Raw genomic sequence first — 19048 nt, forward strand, 5'->3', positions numbered from 1 at the left:
GTGTTCAAACCACGGAAACAAAGACTTGAGTGAACTTCAGTGTGAAAATAACCGTTTTATGTGCAGCAGGTGCTCCTGCGGTTTGAGGAGCTGCCGACACCCCGGAGCTCTGCTGCCCTCTGTTGCCCCCTGCTGCTCAGGACCGGCATCACTGTATCCGTGAGATCATACGCTGTACTCTGTCTTTACCTCTTATAACTTTGTACTTTATAGCTCAGAATCATTCTTGCTTTTATTTTGTAGATTATGGCAAAAATGAAAAGCGAATCCTTAATTTCCATCCTCAGAACTTTGGGTGGGTTTAAAACATTTTATTATCTTTAAATATACATAGAGACTATGCCCCAAGACTCTTAAAAACTACATTTCCCAAGTTACCCCACAATCCCGGAAACGCGTCATCACTTGCGACCTTGTCTTCTTCACTTGGTTTTCTAACAGGCGGAGAGGACGAGCATGGCGAATAAAGATCCCGGGGTGAGTGTTTCTGAGTCTCCAGTTTAAACTCGGCTTTAAAGGAAAGTTTGGCGCGTTTTCTGCCTTCAGCTCAGGTTCAACCGCTCCGGCTTTCCCGCGCTTTGCACGCACCTGGGTGACATTTTAAAAGCTTTTAGGTCTGACACGTGAGTCTGATGTAAGCAGGTTTACACTCGAAATCATGTCAGCCAGGTTCCATCCAGCCTGAAGTCACTAATGAGGCACGGGTGGGGGGCCGTGAGAGCCACTCGATGCCGGTTAGCTAGCTTTACACTCAGGTAGAGAGTGGGAGTTGAACATGACGCCGGGGTCCCTTTAAAACTCTCTCAATTATGAAATAATTGAGTTGTTAACACATGTATACGCATTAGAAGTAAATTCACTGAAAATATCGCAAGTTTCTAGAAGCCGTTATTTAATTCTGCGTATGCGTAACACACTCAGGTGCATCAGGCGTGCAGGCAGGTGAGTCTGCAGTCCCTGACGTTACACCGGCTCATTAACCCGCAGCTAGCACATCAAACCAAAGAAGCTGATTCTCTTTAAATCGAATTATGTTTTGTGCTTTTTGCATGAGCCGAGTTTAAAATTAGTCCTTAAAGTTAAGACAGGTGATCAGACGTGTCCAGCCTTGTGTTACTAGCATCGTTGTTGCTTTCCTTTTTTTAATTAAACAGTTTATTTTTAGAGAGAATCTGAGTGTCCTCTAACGATGTTTCTGTGGCGAGTACATGCAGGCCTTGTAGATATACAGGGAGGGGGGGTTGTCCACTCAGAGTCAAGGTCACTGAGTTTTAACCATGAGTGTCCTGCGTGAGCGAGCACGGGGGAGATTTACTGAAATCCTTGTGTTTCAGGGTTTTCTGCAGCAGCTGCGGCAGATCGCAGGCAGGATGTCTTCAGGACCTCGGGGCGGAGGACTCGGCTTGAAGCTGCTGATTGGTGCTGGAGCTCTGGCTTACACAGTGAAGGAAGCCACATACACAGGTAACCCTCAGTCACTGTGAAAGCATGAATATTCAGCACAGCTGGGGCTCTGATCCCTGACACTCCCACTCTCCTGGAGTAATCTGTCATATTTAGTGTGACAGAGTTTTGTGTTTGTGGTACAGGCTCGAGGCTCGATTCTGTCCTTCATTGATACAAAAACACGGGATTGCCTGCAGCTGCTCTGCAAGTTTCCAGCTTTGATTAAGGAAAAGTGGAGTTGGGCTGCAGTTGTTACCCAGCCAGACACAGACGGAGGATGATGTAAATTCTGCGTCTAAAGGTGGTCGGCTCAGGCTTATGAAACAAGAAGTGATTAAATATGTATAAAGTATTTACTCAGTAAATGGTTTTTAGCAGGCAGCCACACAAAGTCTGCTCCACCTGCAAGCACTGGTGCTAACGGCCTGTTTTTTATTATATGAAAAACTTTTAATGTTTAAAACTCAGCAGGATGGAAATGGGCCTTTCCTGTATCTCTGAAACCTTCAGGCTGATGGTGCTCGGTGGTAAAAGAGAAAATCCACAGCTTTGTGCTTGTATTAATTTTCATCTTGATCTCTTGTCTCACGAACTACAATCTAAAACAGGGGTCCCCAATCTCAGTCCACGAGGGCCGGTGTCCCTGCAGGTTTTAGATCTCACCCTGGGTCAACACACCTGAATCACATGATTAGTTCATTACCAGGCCTCTGGAGAACTTCAAGACATGTTGAGAAGGTAATTTATCCATTTAAATCAGCTGTGATGGATCAAGGACACATCTAAAACCTGCAGGGACACCGGCCCTCGTGGACTGAGATTGGGGACCCCTGATCTAAAACATCTTCACTGTTTAATTAAAGTCTTTCATTTTCAGATCCATGTTTTATATTTTTATTAGAGCAGCTTAGCATGAGTCCTCAGCTGTCTGTAAGAAGCTGTTTTACCTTCACTAAAAGCCAACTTCTGTGCGTTAGCTGACCACGTTTACAATAAGGTCTCTGTATGACATCATCAAGGTCCAAGAGCAGGAAAAAACTGTGTGAAACTGAGTATTTAGAGCAGTCTGAGCTTTTGACTCTCTGGGCTGTGCGATATGACCAAAGTCTCATAAATCAGATAAAAGACATTTTTCGTCCTGACAACGATATAAATCACAAAAATGTAACATTTTCTGTAAATTCTGTGAATCTCGATTTGCGTGTAGTGTTTCCAGCTGGGCGTCGTGTACCTGGAGTCGAGTGTTTTAACCGATGCATGAAACATTTTTAGACATAAGTTGTAACGGCCGCCATTTTCTGTCAAAGTTTGAGTCTAAGGTTTCTTTTTTAGCACCTGGCGGCTCTTTTTTGCTTCTCCTCCGTAAACACTCTGCATCTTTCACGTGATTCAGTTTATTTTGAAAAGTCTCAACAGGATCTTGAGCTTTATTGTGAAAGGTTTACGTGGAAAACAAACAAGCGGACAGCGGAGCCACTTGATGGTGTTACCGTCGTCGTTGCTAACGACAACGCATAAAAACAGGCGCTTGTCCGTCCGTAGTGTGGTTAGATTAGATATAAGAGAAAGAGCGAACTTTAAGAAATGAATATAGCCACTGCAGTGACGTAGTTTAATTTACGACACCACGAAACAAAAGAGCGTGATAGGAAACGATAGACGTTTGTATATCGTCATCCGATACATATGGTTACATCGAACAGCCCTACTCTCAGGTATTACTGACCACATGTTAAACTTTGGTCACGTTAACGTGAACGTCCACCTCTGGACCAGGTGAAGGTGTCAGAAGTTTGTTTTAATCTCGGTGTAACAGGCTGAAGTGTCAGCAGTGATGTCATTCGCATCGTTGTTGTGATGTTCACACAGCAGAGAGCAGGTCTGTGCTGACAGATCTGTGTTTGTGGTTTGTTCCTGAGTGGGAGCTTCAGGCCGGTGAAAACGGCTCCGTCAGTTCAGTAGAAACTGAAGAACAGAGCTCAGGTTTCAGTCTGAGGTTGGTCTCCTGTGTGCAGTGGAAGGAGGTCAGAGGGCGATCATCTTCAACCGGATCGGAGGGATGCAGATGGACACGGTGCTCGCCGAGGGACTCCACTTCAGGTACGAGTCCACACCCGCACTGTTACCATAGCAACCAGCTCGTACTGACTGACAGGTGACTGATGCTGCGTGTTGGCTCATATTAATGGGCGTGGCTGTTTGGAGGTGTGGGCGGGACTGTAAAACAGTCAGAAAGTGTTTTAATTCTGTTTCACTGCTCCGTTTGCTCGGTTTCTAAATCTTTATCAGCGCCTCCTCGATACATCTCAGGCTCTCTAATCTCATTTTCTATTAAATTTTCTCTAAATTTGACCTTTTCTGAGTTGATTTATGAAAATTATTTTTTCCTTTTTGAGTTTAACTGATCAGTGTTGGTTAAGCAGCAGGTTTCTCAGGGCCAAACAGTCTTCCGACTTTCTTCCTTTCCATGAAACTGCACTAAGAGAAGTCCTGCAGAGTAGATGGACATGCACATGAAGGTGCAGCCCCCAACACCTGAGGATTCCAGCATTAGTTTAATAAAAACGATTTACAGATGCAGAAAAACAGATCAGCAAACTAACTGATGTGATTCTGTGTGTCTGTCTTCAGGATGCCCTGGTTTCAGTATCCCATCATCTATGACATCAGAGCCAGACCCAGAAAGATCTCCTCTCTCACTGGAAGCAAAGGTCAGACGCCTCCGTCATATAACTGAAGACCGTCTGTGGACGTGTTTGGTTTTAGAGGAAAACGAGTCCAGTTTTCAGTCCTGCAGCCTCGAGGACACATCAGGTTGTCCTCCGAGTCTTAGATTAAGCTTTTAATCATTAAGTGTCAGTAAAGCTGCTTCTCAGCATTGTTGGAAACTCCACAGGTTCAGCTTCGTGTTTTAATGTGTTTACAGACACGTCACTGTGTTTTCATATAACAGCTGGTTGGTTTCAGATAATCAATGAAACAGTAGATCAATATAATGTTCAGTCAACAGTTTGGAGACTTTTGGAATAAGCCTATAAACTATAAGAACATACCCACAGATGGCCCCAGTACGTTACTGGGGCCATCTGTGGATTATTGCACATAAAAACAAAGCTGGTTTAACTCACTGACGAATCAGAGGTGTGAATGGAGCCTGTGCAAAATCATGAATGAGCTTCAAACAAGTGCAGTCGTGTGAAGCTCACAGAACAGCAGAGATACGGTTGGTTAGTCAGCAGCTGTCACAGATGTTCAGGTTCTGACTGGTTCTGTCTCTCAGACCTGCAGATGGTCAACGTCTCCCTGCGAGTTCTGTCCCGGCCGCTGGCGTCCAACCTGCCCGTCCTCTACCAGCACCTGGGACAGGACTACGACGAGCGCGTGCTGCCCTCCATCGTCAACGAGGTGCTGAAGAGCGTGGTGGCCAAGTTCAACGCATCGCAGCTCATCACGCAGAGAGCGCAGGTACAAACACGCCACCAGAGCGGCGCGCTGTTTGAATCTGTTTAACCCTTTAAGACCTGCCATAGAACCAAGTCAGAGTTGTCTTTATATTTTTACATGCTGTGGAGCCATTTGTGGGAGCATTTCAAGTTGCTGTACATCAATACAACCGTTATAGCCCAAATTTTAATAATATGTCTGCATTAAGTCCATAGTAACTACATAAATTGCAAAAAAGTGCAATAAACTACAAAAAAATTTGAAAATCCTTTTTGTTTTTTTTACATATATTTCTAGTTAGAGAAATTTAAGAGATTTATCCCTCAAAACTTTAAATACAAAAAAGTTTCCAACCACAGGAAGTTTATTTTGAGTGTCTGCATAGTTTTATTTTTGAAATACACCAATTTTTATATACTGCAGGAAAAACGAAAATAATTATTATAATTATAAACCAGCACGTGCATCAAAATAAACTATTTCCAGCAGTGCACTTTGAGTTCTAAGCATCCCAGAAACTATTCAGAAAAGCATGAAGTCCAACACGAGTTTTAAAAACACCAGTTTAGGCTCATAAGACCCGGAAGGTAAAAAAACTACATTTTCCGCAAAATGACGTCACTTCCGGGTTCGGGCAGGTCATGGCGGACATGCGATAGGTCCAACGTAGGAAGTGTTTTGAACAGCTGATCGGATCAGCAAAGCGTGTTTCTGGAATATTCTGTTTTTGTTGCTGCGAGTGCTTTTTATGCTGTATTTGCAAAACTATGTGTGGAAGGAAACCGTGACCGAGGACAAGCTGATGGCATAAGATGTAAGTACAACTCCTCCGGTTTCATGTGCAAAAACAATTATTGCGCTAGCTCACGTGGTTCTGGTTCTACAGGGATTTAAAAATAGTTACGCAAAACGGAGCGTGCCCGCTCGACCGGCTTTAAAGGGTTAATCACGTGTGGTGATGTGGGGTCAAACACACAGACGGACCTGAGGAGGATCTCAATCCAAAAAACAAAATAATTATATTATGGAAGCTGTCACATCACATTAGTTCTCTTCGGGTCACCTGTGCCTCTTCGTCTGATAACCCAGAGCTGGGCTGCAGTTCAGTGCGGTGGTTGTTCCAGAGGTCCTTAGACCTCCGAGGTGAGGCACCCCGACTGTTCCCCGATCAGATACCTGAACCAGCTCAGCTCGCGGAGGTGCAGCTTCACTCTGAGCTCCCCCTGGGTGTAAGCTCCTTAGAGTGTCTGAGAGCTCAGCTCAGACGCCCTGTGGAGGAAGCTTATTTTGGCTGTTTGTGTCTGCGACCTCGGCCTTTCAGCCGGGGTCATGACCTCAGGGGAGGCTTGGATCCTGGTGCCACTGGTAACCTGAAAGCTTCACTGTCTGGTTCAGGCTCTGTGCACCATTACGCTCTGGTGACCAGTCAGAAGTCCTGACTGGTCCTGCAGCTCGATATAAATTGAATATTTCAGAGTTCTTGATGATCACTTTTAGTGATCTGACACTGAGGTCCTCCTCTGTCTGACTCGGTCTCCTGCAGGTTTCCATGCTGATCCGCAGGGAGCTGTTTGAGCGGGCCAAAGACTTCAACATCATCCTGGACGACGTGGCCATCACCGAGCTCAGCTTCAGCCGCGAGTACACGGCCGCCGTGGAGGCCAAACAAGTCGGTGAGTGAAGAGTCGCTCGGTCTTTGTCCTGCAGCCGCATCGGGCTGAATTTCTGACCCCGGGGACTCGATGATTACTGCGTCCACCTGACGGCTGGTTTATCATCAGCGTGTGGAGAATGTAATGATTTCAGTTTATTGGAGACAAAATCATGAGACTCACTGTGACCTAAAGCTAAATATGTACATTACCCAGATTAAACCAGAGTGATGAGCTTGTAAAAACAGTCACATAAAAGGTCGTTGACGTGCTGGGTGAACGATTGTTGTTTGTTCCTCTTCAGCCCAGCAGGAGGCGCAGCGAGCTCAATTTTACGTGGAGAAGGCCAAACAGGACCAGAGGCAGAAGATCATCCAGGCCGAAGGAGAAGCTGAGGCCGCCAAGATGGTGAGCTCCGCTTTGGAGGGAGATGTCTTTAAGATGAATCACTTTTTTAGATCAAAAAAACAAATGAAATCCACAGAGTCAAAGTTACAAAACACCTGTGTGTGCCACAGCCGTCCCGCCAAACCTCCGTCTGAAGCTCTGAGACTCAGACAAACGTTTGGTTCGTTATAACATTCAGACCTGAAAAACCTTTCAGATAAAATTATTGAGCCTAATACTGTCATTATAATTACTGGATGAAAATAAACTAGCAGAGAGGAGCTGCAGGAGTCAGTTTTTCAAGAAGCTCGTTCATTAAACGTCAGCAGGTGACGTGTTCGTAGAGGAGGCCTCTGGCTGTGGCAGGTTCAACAAAACCTCAAAGCCAAGTCAGAGATTACAGCTTCTCCCTGGTAACTCAGACTGACAGATCTGACCAATCAGCGGGCGATTAGAGATATCTGAGGAATATTAACAGTCACTGTTGGTCTGAACAGGACACGAGAGCAGCGCTGCAGCAATCAGCACCTCTGTGAGCTCACAAGTTCACGTTAATCACTCGTTTGTACGTTTATCACAGAGAAACTTCAGTAAATGTAGCGTCTGTCACTTCACTGAAACTCCAGCAGCTTAGAACACATCAGTGACTGAGCATGCTCACTGTAACTCATTTATGACAACACATCACCTATTAGCTCATCAGGTAATGTGGCTCTTCCAGCCCGGGCTGTGGGTGCGGCATTAGCTCAGCGTCACCCACACGTTCGCGTTTCCTCGTATCAGCCTCTGTTCTTCAGAGACGTGAATCTTTGTGCTGGTGGTGCTTTCAGCTGCTTCTTATCCCAGTGAGGTCCCCACAGTGGGCAGCTCCTCCAGAGTTTTGCCTTCCTGACACAGGCCCAGTGGGATGCGTCTCCTCCTGGGATCAAACCAGGAATCTTAGACTTGCAGATCTCAGACGTGAGGAAGCTGAAACTGAGTCCACGTAAAGCCTCAGACGACCTCTGAGCAGCAGTTTGGATGGCAGTGTGAGAGCAGCTGTTTCCAGCTGTTGCTTTTGTTAAACATCTGCAGTCATTCAGCGCTTTCGAGGATTTTTACGAGTTAGTATCCAAAAACAAAGCGAGTGTGCTTTAGTAAAATAGTGCTTGTTGCTGTGGCTGCTCTGCGTGAACTCGCTCACCTCAGCCTGTGAGAACCAGCAACACCTCAAACAAACACTTCATCCAAAAATGTGCTAATTGTTTTCTCTGCACGTCAACGTGCGTGCGAAGCCGAGCGGTGACACGCCCGCAGCTTCGATCCCGCTCGTCGTTAGTTTGAGCGCTGTGTGGCTCGCTCGGCCCGCCGCTCGCTCTCCTGCAGGTGCGTAGCGCTCACTAACAGCCTGTTTGTGTCTGCTGCAGCTGGGCGAGGCCGTGACCAAGAATCCAGGTTACCTGAAACTCAGGAAGATCCGGGCGGCGCAGAACATCGCCAAGACGGTAGGAAACTCGACCCGCACGATGTTCGTCTGTTTGACACGTCTTAACCCTCAAAGCCTGAAACAGAATCCCACAAATAAAAACGCAGTCACACTTCTCCTCTGCGTACTGTGCCTTTAAAAACGCACAAATAAGCACAAATCCAGAGTCCCAGACTCCACCCTGCTGACACTGAAGCAGGGGAGAGGAGCACGAATGCAAACAAGGCGCCTTTTGTTTGAGTCGAACGAAACCTCAGAGCCGAGAGTCGTACGCCGCCGATGAACTCGTCACATCACGATTCTCTTTTTAAACCAACAGGTTTAAATGTAAACTCGTCAGTTTTCTCAGTCGGACCCTCCTGTGACTCCTCGTGGTGGATAATAAATAAAGTGAGCAGAGGTGAAAGAATTTGTGCTAAAGAAAAAGACAGAGGGCAGACGGCAGTGATGCTGCTGTGCTGCATCGAGCATTTACCATCAGCTGTAAAAGAGGGGGGGTGTTGTCACCCGCTGGGGGGGTGGGAGCGGGTGGGTTGGCGTGGAAACATACGTTTCTCGAGAACGAGGTGACGTAGGATTTTGAAATTCACACCAAAGGTGGAGCTGACATCAAGGTCAAAGGTCAAGTCAAACCTTGTGTGTGTCTCCTGGGAGACTGCAGGGTCGCTGACGATAGGATGATTAAAATGATTGTTTCAAGACGTTTCCTGTGACACTCGAGCGTCACTTCTACTGTGGACACCACAGAGGAAGAGCTGGCCTCCTTTAAAGGGTGGATGCAGGGGCGGTGTCTCTCACAAACCTAACACACCTGTTCCCCTTCTTTTTCTCGGTCGTTTGTTTTGTGAATCTTTTGTGTGTTCGGTCCTTTCAGGGTCACTTTGTGCTCGTCTTTCAGTCTTCGATAGTTTGAAACGCTCAGCAGTCATTGGTTGTCAGCTGTGGAGCTCTTCGTGCTCGGCGAGCCGCCTCTGTCGGAGAGAAATCCTGACGGTGTCGGTGCTCCGGAGAATTCGCTGCACCAGAATGTTGCAAAGCTGATTGTGAACACGGAGCTAAAGTAGAACCAGAGCGCTGCTCTAGTGTAGCTGTTGTTGCAGCAGCAGCGCCGGCTCACCTGTCGTGCTACAAACACCTGCAGAGTCCCGCCTCTAACCTGCCCCTCCTCCTCCTCTGTGTGGGAGATGAAGAGACACATATTTGAGGTTGAGAACAGCTGTTTGATGGGAGGTTTCACACTCGTCAGTTTGGCTTTGGCGGCTCAAATGTGGACCAGATGATCCTGATGTGATGTTTTCTTCAGAGTAAACATCACAGCGTGGTCTCACTGTCGGTCTGATTCTCATCACCAGAGTAAACTCGTTACTCGGAGCAGCGTGGGGTCCTCCTGGTTAATCGCTCTTTGTACAGTAACTACCAGCAGCTGAGCGGAGCAGTGATGCAGCTGACGTGAACAAGAACAAGAACATCACTGGACGGCCGACGCCGAACGTTTGGTTTGAGTTCGACAGTGTTGAGCTGCCATGTGTGATCCAGACCACCAGGTGGCGCCAAGAGAGCAGGAATGTAACAGAAAGCAGGACTGAAACAAAAGGCTCAGACTGTAAACTGTCCTTTTTGTCCTCAGCTCTGACCTTTGACCTCCACTCACGCATCAGCCCACAGCAGGAAATGTCGAGCATTAATTCTGGATTTAAATTAAATGTTTGAACGTTTTAAAAGAACGAAACGCCGAAACGATGATCAGCAGCAACAGAAGAGAGAAACGTGGCTTCGAGGCTTTAAAGTTGACGTTGCATCAAAATCACGGTGAAAACGTCGGGTACTTAAAGTGACGAGCAGGAAAAACAAACCCTCGTGAAGCAGAGTGATGCACTCGCCTCTTCACTCACACAAAATACAGTCAAATCGTTGATGGAGCAAACAGGTTAAACAGGTCGCTCAGAGGAATAAAAGTAAAAAGATGCCACAAAGTTTCAAAGAGTTTGAGATATAAAATCCTGAAAACCTGACGAGGGAGGTGGAACCTGGAAACACGAGGAAGGAAGCCGTGAACAGACCTCATCGCGAGCTGTGACTCATACATGGAAACTGTGGAAGGCAAGCAGAGAGGAGGTGGAGCCGCTCCGCCCCCTGACTTCAGACACAGGTGAACCTCAGCAGCCAATCGGAGCAGAGAGCAGGTTAATGAGGATGATGAAAACACAGATATGTTTGAGGTTTTATTCCGATGTCAGCCGCAAACATCTACCCAGCGCCCCACCTGCACCGGCCTCATCCATCAGCTCTCTGCTCAGCAGATGCTGCTGCTTGTCTCACAGTGCAGCTAAAAATGGACCCGTACACTGCAGCAGCCACTTGAAGCCTTTTTCTTCCTGTTTTACTTTCACACATTTTGACCAAGATCTGCAAGTTTTACATACATGTATAAGTTTTAAGGAGCTTTACAATTTGAAAAAGCCAAACAAACTGAACAGCAGTTGGTGACGGTGGGATGGAAGAACCTTTTAACAGGAAGAGACTCGCAGCAGTCAGGTGATGAGTACAGGCCCACAGCAGCATGACTAAGGGAGGATTCAGGGTCACCTGGTCCAGCCCTAACTATATGCTTTAGCAAAAAGGAAAGTTTGAAGCCTAATCTTGAAAGTAGAGATAGTTTCTGTCTCCTGAATCCAAACTGGAAGCTGGTTCCACAGAAGAGGGGCCTGAAAACTGAAGGCTCTGCCTCCCATTCTACTTTTAAATACTCTAGGAACAACAAGTAGGCCTGCAGAGCGAGAGCGAAGTGCTCTAATAGGGTGATATGGTACTACAAGGTCATTAAGATAAGATGGGGCCTGATTATTTAAGATTTTGTGACGAGGAGGATTTAAAATTCCGGTGAAGAGAAGTTGATGTGGGAGAAATCTCTCTGGTTCTGCTCCGCGTCGGTGCGCTCGCCGTCGCTGTGGCGTTTGGAGCTTCATTCAGACTGACTGCCCAAATCCATCAGCGCTAATGTGATGGTGATAATTAGCAGTGATTGAGACACCGTGCGAGTGTTTGTCTCCACCAGAGGATCACTGATGACGCTCATTCATCAGCAGCTCTGAGCACCTTTTCCGTGGCGGCGTGATCGCTCTCACACGGCAGGAACGTCATCGGGCCCGGGCGTCCGGCTGGCGTCATGCGTCTCCTACATGGACGGCGAGCGTGCTCGGCAGCTCTCGCTCTGCTGTGAATCAGCTCAGTGTTGAGACTCGGACAGTGTTCCCATTGTGCTCAGTCAGGCCTGCAGGCCGCCTCCCACCCGTGTGTTTTCTCTGCTCACTCTGTGTGTTTGACCTGCAGGTGGCGCAGTCCCAAAACAAAGTGTACCTGAACGCCGACAGCCTGGTGCTCAACCTGCAGGACAGCAAAAGCTTCAAGTAAGTTCACCTTTTTCACTGGACCAATGAGGTCAAAGCTCTCGGTTACTCAGTGCCGTCTGAACACAGACGGTCCGATGAAACGTGACACGGTCAGAGAGACGTTTGCTGAGTGTGGCCACACTTCTTCCACATCACGTTATAAACCTTTAAGTTTAACTTGTAGTGCTGCGTCGAAGCCCCGATGCAGTCTGCGCTGTTTTCTGCGGTCGCATGTTGACCTGAGAGGAGTCGATGCTGGAAGAGTCTAAACTCTGGAGTTGCTACAATAATGAGGAAGATGGATAAACAACTGCACATTAATCTTTACAGCATCAGTAAAGAGTGTCTGACTCGCACTTATATACTTTTTTTGTACTTTATTTAGTTTTAGTGTTTGGTGTCTCAGCTTGTGTTGTTTTAATGAGTTATGAGTAATTGTGAGGTCAGTGGATGCAGACTGGACCTGGCAACATGGGAGGATTTGAATCTAAATTATTTAAGAGTTTGACGACGTTCAGCTTTGTGGTTTTTATGTAAACCTGCTAACAGAGTCTGGCACCAGTGCCCAGCCCCTAGTTTACACAGATGGGATCTCACGCCATGTAAGGAAACTTTTTGGGTGTTAAATCTGCTGCTCAAAGTGTTCAAAGTCCGATTAAAACCCACAAACGTGACATTGTTTTTGTTTCGTGCACGTTGTGGGGACTGCCGAGGTTCAGGCCTGGATTTACGGGTCTTTACGAGGTCGATCGGAGGTGTTTTTGGAGTGTACACCTGCACAATAACCACGATGTTGGCGTGCTGTCCACGGAGCGTTTGTAACATTTGACTCTTTGTGTCTTCCTTCCAGTTTGTCGCTCTCGAAGAAGTAAGAAGCTGCTTCTCATCATTCCTTCAGTTCTGCTTCTGCAGAAAGAAAACCCCTCCGGTCTTCTCCCGTCTTCTCCCCGCCGGCCGATCCCACAGCAGGTTTATCGGTGATCCGCTTCGTTTCCATGACACCGAGCCTGACTTTCATATCTGATAATGTAACATTTACAGACGTTTTTCTCCTTTTTTGTAGAATCAGGAAAAGCTGTTTATTTGTGTGAAGTAGTTCCTCTCTGATGCAGCCTTCTGCTTTTCGGAGTTTTCGAACTTCCTCTCATGAACACTTTTCATTAGCACAGCTCAGTTTCTGCGTGACCTGTCGTACAGCGCAGTGCTCAAAGTAACAGTTTGATGTGTCGCTCTGAACTTTTCAAACACTATCAGAACGTTTTTCTGTTACTTTGTCAGAAAACTCAAACAAACAAACTCTGGTCTCCGGCGTTAAAGCCGCCGTTTGCGTCTGACGTGTGATCGTAGATCTGACCCTGATGGGCTGAAACTGCTGGAAATGCAGGCGTGTTGCCGTCAGACTGCAGGAGGACGATAGCATGAGTCCACCTGTCCGTGCTGACGCAGTCCGACAGGGAGCAGGTGAGCGCTTCGGCCTCGCGCCGCCTCGCGTGAAGACTCGGAGTCCAGAGGCTTCCTGGACGCCGTCGGCAGGTCAGCTGCGGTGAGTCAGCTGCGGTGAGTCAGCGCTCGCAGCGGCTTTTGTTTTGTAACACTTCAATAAGCGTCTCATTCGACATAAAACCTCAAACCCTGCTGAGTCACCATCGTTAATGCCAGCCAGTATTTGTCAGTGCCGCCTCTAACACGCCGCAGTTTGTTTGTATGAATGGATCCATGTTTGAGCACTTACACAATTTATACTGAATAAATATGAAGTTCTTTGGAGACTTGCTGCATTCACATGTTTTTATTCACTTTCCTTCTGCTCCACTGGTGGATGTTAAACACAGTGAGGTGAGCACAGGCCCAGTGTAACAGGAACACTGGTTATTTTGAACTGTGACGCATGCAGAGCTAAAAGACGGAGCTCTTGATACTCCTTAGTGCGGACGGTCTTATTCAAAGGACTTTGCTCCACTTAGCACAGCGAGCCATGAAAGTCTGTGTAATCTGTAATCTTAGAGAAATTCCTTCTCAGGTGTTTAAGATTCGGAGAATCGAGGACCAATGAGAGCAAAGCTGCAGCAACACAGTTGATTTCACAGGTTTGATTAAAGTACTTGGAGGCGTTTACAACAACCTAAGCGCTGCTTCCTCACCCTCCTCCTGAGAGGGTGCTGAAAGTCAAACATGTTAACTGAACATGAGAAAGTGTGAACGCCTATAAAAGCAAAGGTTTGGGCAGGTTGCAGATGTGGAACGTTGGGCTGTTTGGTAACACAGTGACACAATACATCAGGAGTGGATTTCCCAACGAGTTCACCCCATGGTCAGACCCACAGTCCTCAGAGAAACCGCTACAAACCCAAGAGCTCCAGACTCACAGGCCTCTGTTAGCATGTCAAAGGTTAAAGTTCATGGAAAAAAAGACTGAAAGCACAGCTTAGGTTTGAAAGCTGCATCTGAGCCAACCACAAGACTTCTGGAACGATGTCCTTTAGACCAGCGGTCCTCAACCTTTTTTGCGCCACGGACCGGTTTATGCCCGACAATATTTTCACAGACCGGCCTTTAAGGTGTCGCGGATAAATACAACAAAATAAAACTAGTACCGGTACCGAAAAAAAGATTTATTCATAACACACGTGAAAAGACCCAGGAAAACAGAGTTACGATCAAAACGATAACAAGATAACGCTGAAAACCCTGAAAACTATACATTTCACACCTGAGCCTCAACTCTCGCAGCCCGGTACCAAACGACTCACGGACCGAGGCCCGGGGGTTGGGGACCGCTGCTTTAGACAGACGAGACCAAAGTGGACGATGCACAAACACCTCAGTGAGCACGGTGGAGGAGGGTTTGGGCTTGTTTTGCAGTCCCTGAGCGGACAAATGAGATCGTGAGGCCGTCTGTCCCTCAGCTGAAGCTGGGACCACAACAGGACGATGATCTGAGCACAGCAGCAGATCTCCACCAGCGAAAGAAAAGAAGCTGCTGCTGTAATAGTTCAGAGTTCACCGTGCATAAACACACCTGCAAACCTCACTGAGCTGAATCAGAGCGGTAAAAATTCCTACAGAAAGCCATCACTGCTGCACAGGTTCTATGAGCAGCGTGAAAAACACGACTGTACATGTTATCATGTCAATATGAAGTCTGAGAAAATATGAAAGATATGCAAAGAGACGAGGAACCGCAGGGCCGAGACGCATGAAAGTGAAAATGACCTCATGATGCAGATCGAAGTGTTTCTGTGTCAGTCGGCTCGTGAAAACGTGGCACCATCGATTGATACGACATCAAACTGTGATGTGACAAGTTTGGAGGGGAGCTGAATCGGTTTCAGACCTGCTGACGGCTCAAAGACGACCGAAACGTGCCGCCGGGCTCCAAACGTGATGCTTGGGGTCGGGAGCTGCTGGGTAAAATCCCATTTTGATAACTGAATTGTGTAAACTATGATAAACCTGCTGTGTGTCACTGCAGATTGCGAGGTCACCTTGAGTCTGATTTCTTGCATGTAAATGCGATTTTAAAGCGAGTTTCCTGCGTCTGAATCCAACACGTTTGACAGCTCGTTAATATTCATGCAGACACGCCGTCGTCTGACTTACAAACAGCTACGCCTTCAATATCTGATGCTAGTTTCTCTAAAAGTACTGCGTCTAGTTTCATTTGAACAGTTTCACAACAGTTTAATGTCATAGGCTGCGTGGAGGGCGTTCCAACGCTTTTATTTAAAATGGCATTAGAGACAAATGTCGGGTTCATCGATAAAACAGAAAACTGAAGCAGTTAAACTCAGTAGGCACTGTACAGCTGATCTGTCAGTGGGCACAAACGAGAGCCTATAAAACATGATGCTAATAGACTCGTCAGTGTGACAGCTGTGCCATAATTACAGCTGTGACTTGAGTTAAATTAATGAAAGCGAGCTGATGTTGCTGATGCTCGTGTGGCTGCAGCCCTGCAGGGTTTAACCTGCACAGCAGTCAGCAGGCTTACTGTGACCAGGTGCCCCGATCAAGGATCATATCACAGCTCATGGAGCATAAATATCACTTAAACTGTTCAGTCAGGAGGGCAAAATAAAGAAGTTGTTCCTGAAGACAAAGACCTCAAACACAAGCCCGGGGGCACCGAAGGAGGCCGGGGGGGCTCACGTTTAGGACTGTACTGCCTGCACTTGGTCACACTGCACCAGAGCAGGTCCAACCTTTGAAGGAAGTTTATGAATGAAAGGAGATTAGGTGTTTGTTTGTTTTTCATTGTTCATATTCATTTAAAAACAGAACATTTCCTGTTTTTTGTTGTTTGTTTGTTTTATTTTCTTGTAGAATTTATTTTATATTTGATGAATTAACAGAGAAAGTGTTTCAGAGCCCAGAGAGCCACACTGCCGACTTCATTATTTACTAAAGCAGAATTTCTTTATGATGTGGGGAAAATGATGCGTCAGACATGCATCAGTTTGTTGGGTTGTTAAATGTAGGAAACAAAGAGACGACAGCAGTGTGGCCTCGGCTCTGCTGCTCCGGCTCACTGCAGATAGAACTGGGTTTTGTGTGATGCTCTACAGTCTTTACAGTCCACAGCGCCACAGTGATCCACTCGATCCTCCAGAGATTTGATTGGTCAGTATGTAACCACCTTTGCAACCTTTAAGCTGTAACCTGAAGTTGGCTCGCTAAGCCCCAAATCCTGCTGGGTAGCAGAAGGTCACCATTAGGAGAGAGGTGGGCTTTTCCAGAGGAGCTGGGAGAGCGACAGCTGCTGCTCATTGTGAACGAGCCCACTGAGCTCCAAGGACTAAATAAGAGACCATCTGCACCGCGGGGGGGTTGGGGGGGGAGCGTCTCAGAAAGACTCAAAGTGATGCAAATGTCCTCTGACACGCCGCGAGTGACGGGACCTCTTCCAGCACAGACACAGGCTCCAAAGAACAGCCTGGAGGTTAATTATTTACCCACAAACAGGAGAACACCTCCAACCACCAACTGCTCCTCCCGCCTCACAGCAGCGCTGCTGCGAGAGGCAAAGTCTTCATGACCTTTTGACCTTTAAATGTTAACAGACTGCAAAACGAGCAGAAATGCGACTGCAGCTCAGTAATCAACACTTATTCTCTTCAGCAGCTCATAATGCTGACGCTTCGAGGCCTTCGGCTAATTTCGTCATCACATTTGTCCCTGGAGCCCCTTCTCCTCCGCCCTCCTCCCCTTCCTCTGTTCCACGGGGGCCACAGCACAAAAAACAAAGCAGAGGAGCAGAGATAAGATGGCTGCCGAGTTATTTATAGCTGCGAGCGAAGAGAGGCTGCAGCGCAGGCCGAGCTGCTGCAATGCAACCTGAAATCTGCAAGCAGGGAGGACGGGGGAGGGAGGAGAGCCAGGGGAGGGAGGTGGTGGTGGAGTCTATTGTGTGAGTGACACAAAGCGAGCTGCCTCCCTCCATGTTGTGTGAGGCTGCTGTTCTTCTACATGAGGAGGAGGAAGGGGGCAGATTTAAATCTCAGAGGGGATTTTTTTCCACTCAGGGAGGGGGGAGGGGAGAGGAGGGGGGAGGGATTGGGGAGGGTGAATATTCATGGTGGGTTTGGAAGAAAAAAAAAAGGGGGCCGGGAGACGGAGGGAGCACGCGATTGGCTGCCGCTCCCCGCCCCCTCACACCTCACAGCAAGCCTTTCAGCCAGCCAATCAGGAGCCGCTGCTGTGTTTGAAAGATGCCAGAGAGAAAAAGAGGAGGAGGAGGAGTTTGAAAAAAAAAGATAAATGTGCTGCTGGAGTGGATGTGCAGCGGCTGCAGTTTGTAAAAACAGAAACCTGTTTTCTAAATTTGGTGTTTTTCCACTCAGGAAGCGCGCGGCGCTGCGAGTTTACCCTGCCGCGGGCTCTTGGCTCATGCGCCTTCACCATATGGTCGCCTCTCTTCCACACATGGGAGGCACTGCTCCAGATTCATCAGAACATCTCCCCGTCCTCTTTAAACTGCTTAATAAAGTTTATTCTGCTGTGAATGTCTGCACAGAGCGTGGAGTATCGGAACGAGGCCGTCACGATTTATCCCCCTGTGAGCCGTGGGTTGTCGTTAATCATGTGATCAATTAAAGGTGGTGTCAGGGAAATAAGTCTTTATTAGCCCCTGGTGGCAGCTGTGGGGAACTGCAGTCTCATCTTTTTATACCCGTCTTTGATCTGAAGCACTGATTTAAATCTCACTGCGTGTACTTTAAAGTGTATCAGTGTATACTGTTCACGCGTGAATTCCAAAATAAAAGCATACAAGGATCAAATAAAAGCACGGACTGTTTCGTGCAGAGCCGAGACCTGAGGCTGTGTCAGTGTGTCTGTCCTTCGCCGTCCTTCCCGCCGTGTCCTGTCTGTGCTCAGCTTCCTGCAGCAGTGAAACGCTGCTCGCTCGCCCTGACCTCGTTTCTTTGCTCCAGATCATCAGCGCGTTTTAATCTTCCGCCGGCTCCTGCTTGATCTGCCGTGCATGATTGCAAATTCGCTATTAAGACTGAAGGGAGGAGGAGGGGGTGAGGAAAGGACTGGAGGGTAAGGATTTAGGGGAGGGGGGTGAGGGTGCAGCTTTTGGTGAGAGAGTGATATCACACACATGCTAACATGCTCACGACTCCACCTCCTCCACCCTTCCTGCGTCTCTGCCTCCACCCACACGTCCTGTTTCCACGGCGCAAAAACAAGGACGGATTACCGTTCATCTGCTCCATCGCCATGGAAACACTGACCTCACACCGTGGTGACCAGCAATCTGGGCTGGTCGCCATGGCGATTTGCCGCCCGGTGCTGTGCCGCTGCCGGAGCGAGTGGACAGGCGGCGTCTGCAGCTCTCTGCAGTGTCCAGATAGATGATTTACTGTGATGTGACCAGCAGAGGGAGCTCAAGATGAAGACAAATAAACTACAGTCAGAGGCAGAAAAGCGATGACATTTCTGACTGGTGTTCATGGACGGTCTCTTTGACTGTTTATTGTCCCTGAAGACGTCAGATATGTAACTGCCATCACTGTGTTAGCCGCTTCCTCCTGGCTGCAAGTTATAAGTTAGCAATGCTTTGCTTCCCTCGGCAAAATGTCCCTGCTGGGACTTAAAAAAGTACGTAATCTTGACAGATTTAGGCAGTTTTTACGAGCTCTGAAGCTACTGCAGAAGTAAAAGGCTAACATCAGGCTTTAAAAACAGAGTCGTGCGACCGCGGCGCTCCTGTGCTCTCAGGTGAACATTCGGCAGTATACTGATATACACCACTGATGCCT

The 19048-nt window shown here is 47.6% G+C and overlaps 1 protein-coding gene across 1 annotated transcript; it reads left to right on the forward strand.

Moving 5' to 3' along the window:
* Nucleotides 1-369: 369 nt before the first annotated feature.
* LOC146368609 (prohibitin-2-like) lies at nt 370-13550 on the forward strand. The gene is made up of 10 exons (XM_084912302.1): nt 370-477; nt 1335-1464; nt 3462-3546; nt 4078-4157; nt 4727-4911; nt 6434-6563; nt 6847-6950; nt 8336-8413; nt 11725-11801; nt 12634-13550. The coding sequence occupies exons 1-10, from the start codon at nt 457-459 to the stop codon at nt 12653-12655; spliced, it is 912 nt and encodes a 303-aa protein (XP_084768428.1). The 5' UTR covers nt 370-456; the 3' UTR covers nt 12656-13550.
* Nucleotides 13551-19048: the final 5498 nt, after the last annotated feature.

The sequence above is a fragment of the Perissodus microlepis genome, chromosome 18 (genome assembly GCF_051167445.1).
Source record: "Perissodus microlepis isolate ML-2025 ecotype Zambia chromosome 18, ASM5116744v1, whole genome shotgun sequence".
Taxonomy (NCBI): Eukaryota; Metazoa; Chordata; class Actinopteri; order Cichliformes; family Cichlidae; genus Perissodus; species Perissodus microlepis.

Excerpts from the sequence above, each read along its gene's own strand:
- LOC146368609 (XM_084912302.1), top strand. The coding sequence starts at position 457 with ATGGCGAATAAAGATCCCGGG. Across the intron at positions 6,951-8,335 it reads AAGCTGAGGCCGCCAAGATG|CTGGGCGAGGCCGTGACCAA; the intron begins GTGAGCTCCGCT and ends TGTCTGCTGCAG. Across the intron at positions 8,414-11,724 it reads CGCAGAACATCGCCAAGACG|GTGGCGCAGTCCCAAAACAA; the intron begins GTAGGAAACTCG and ends TTTGACCTGCAG.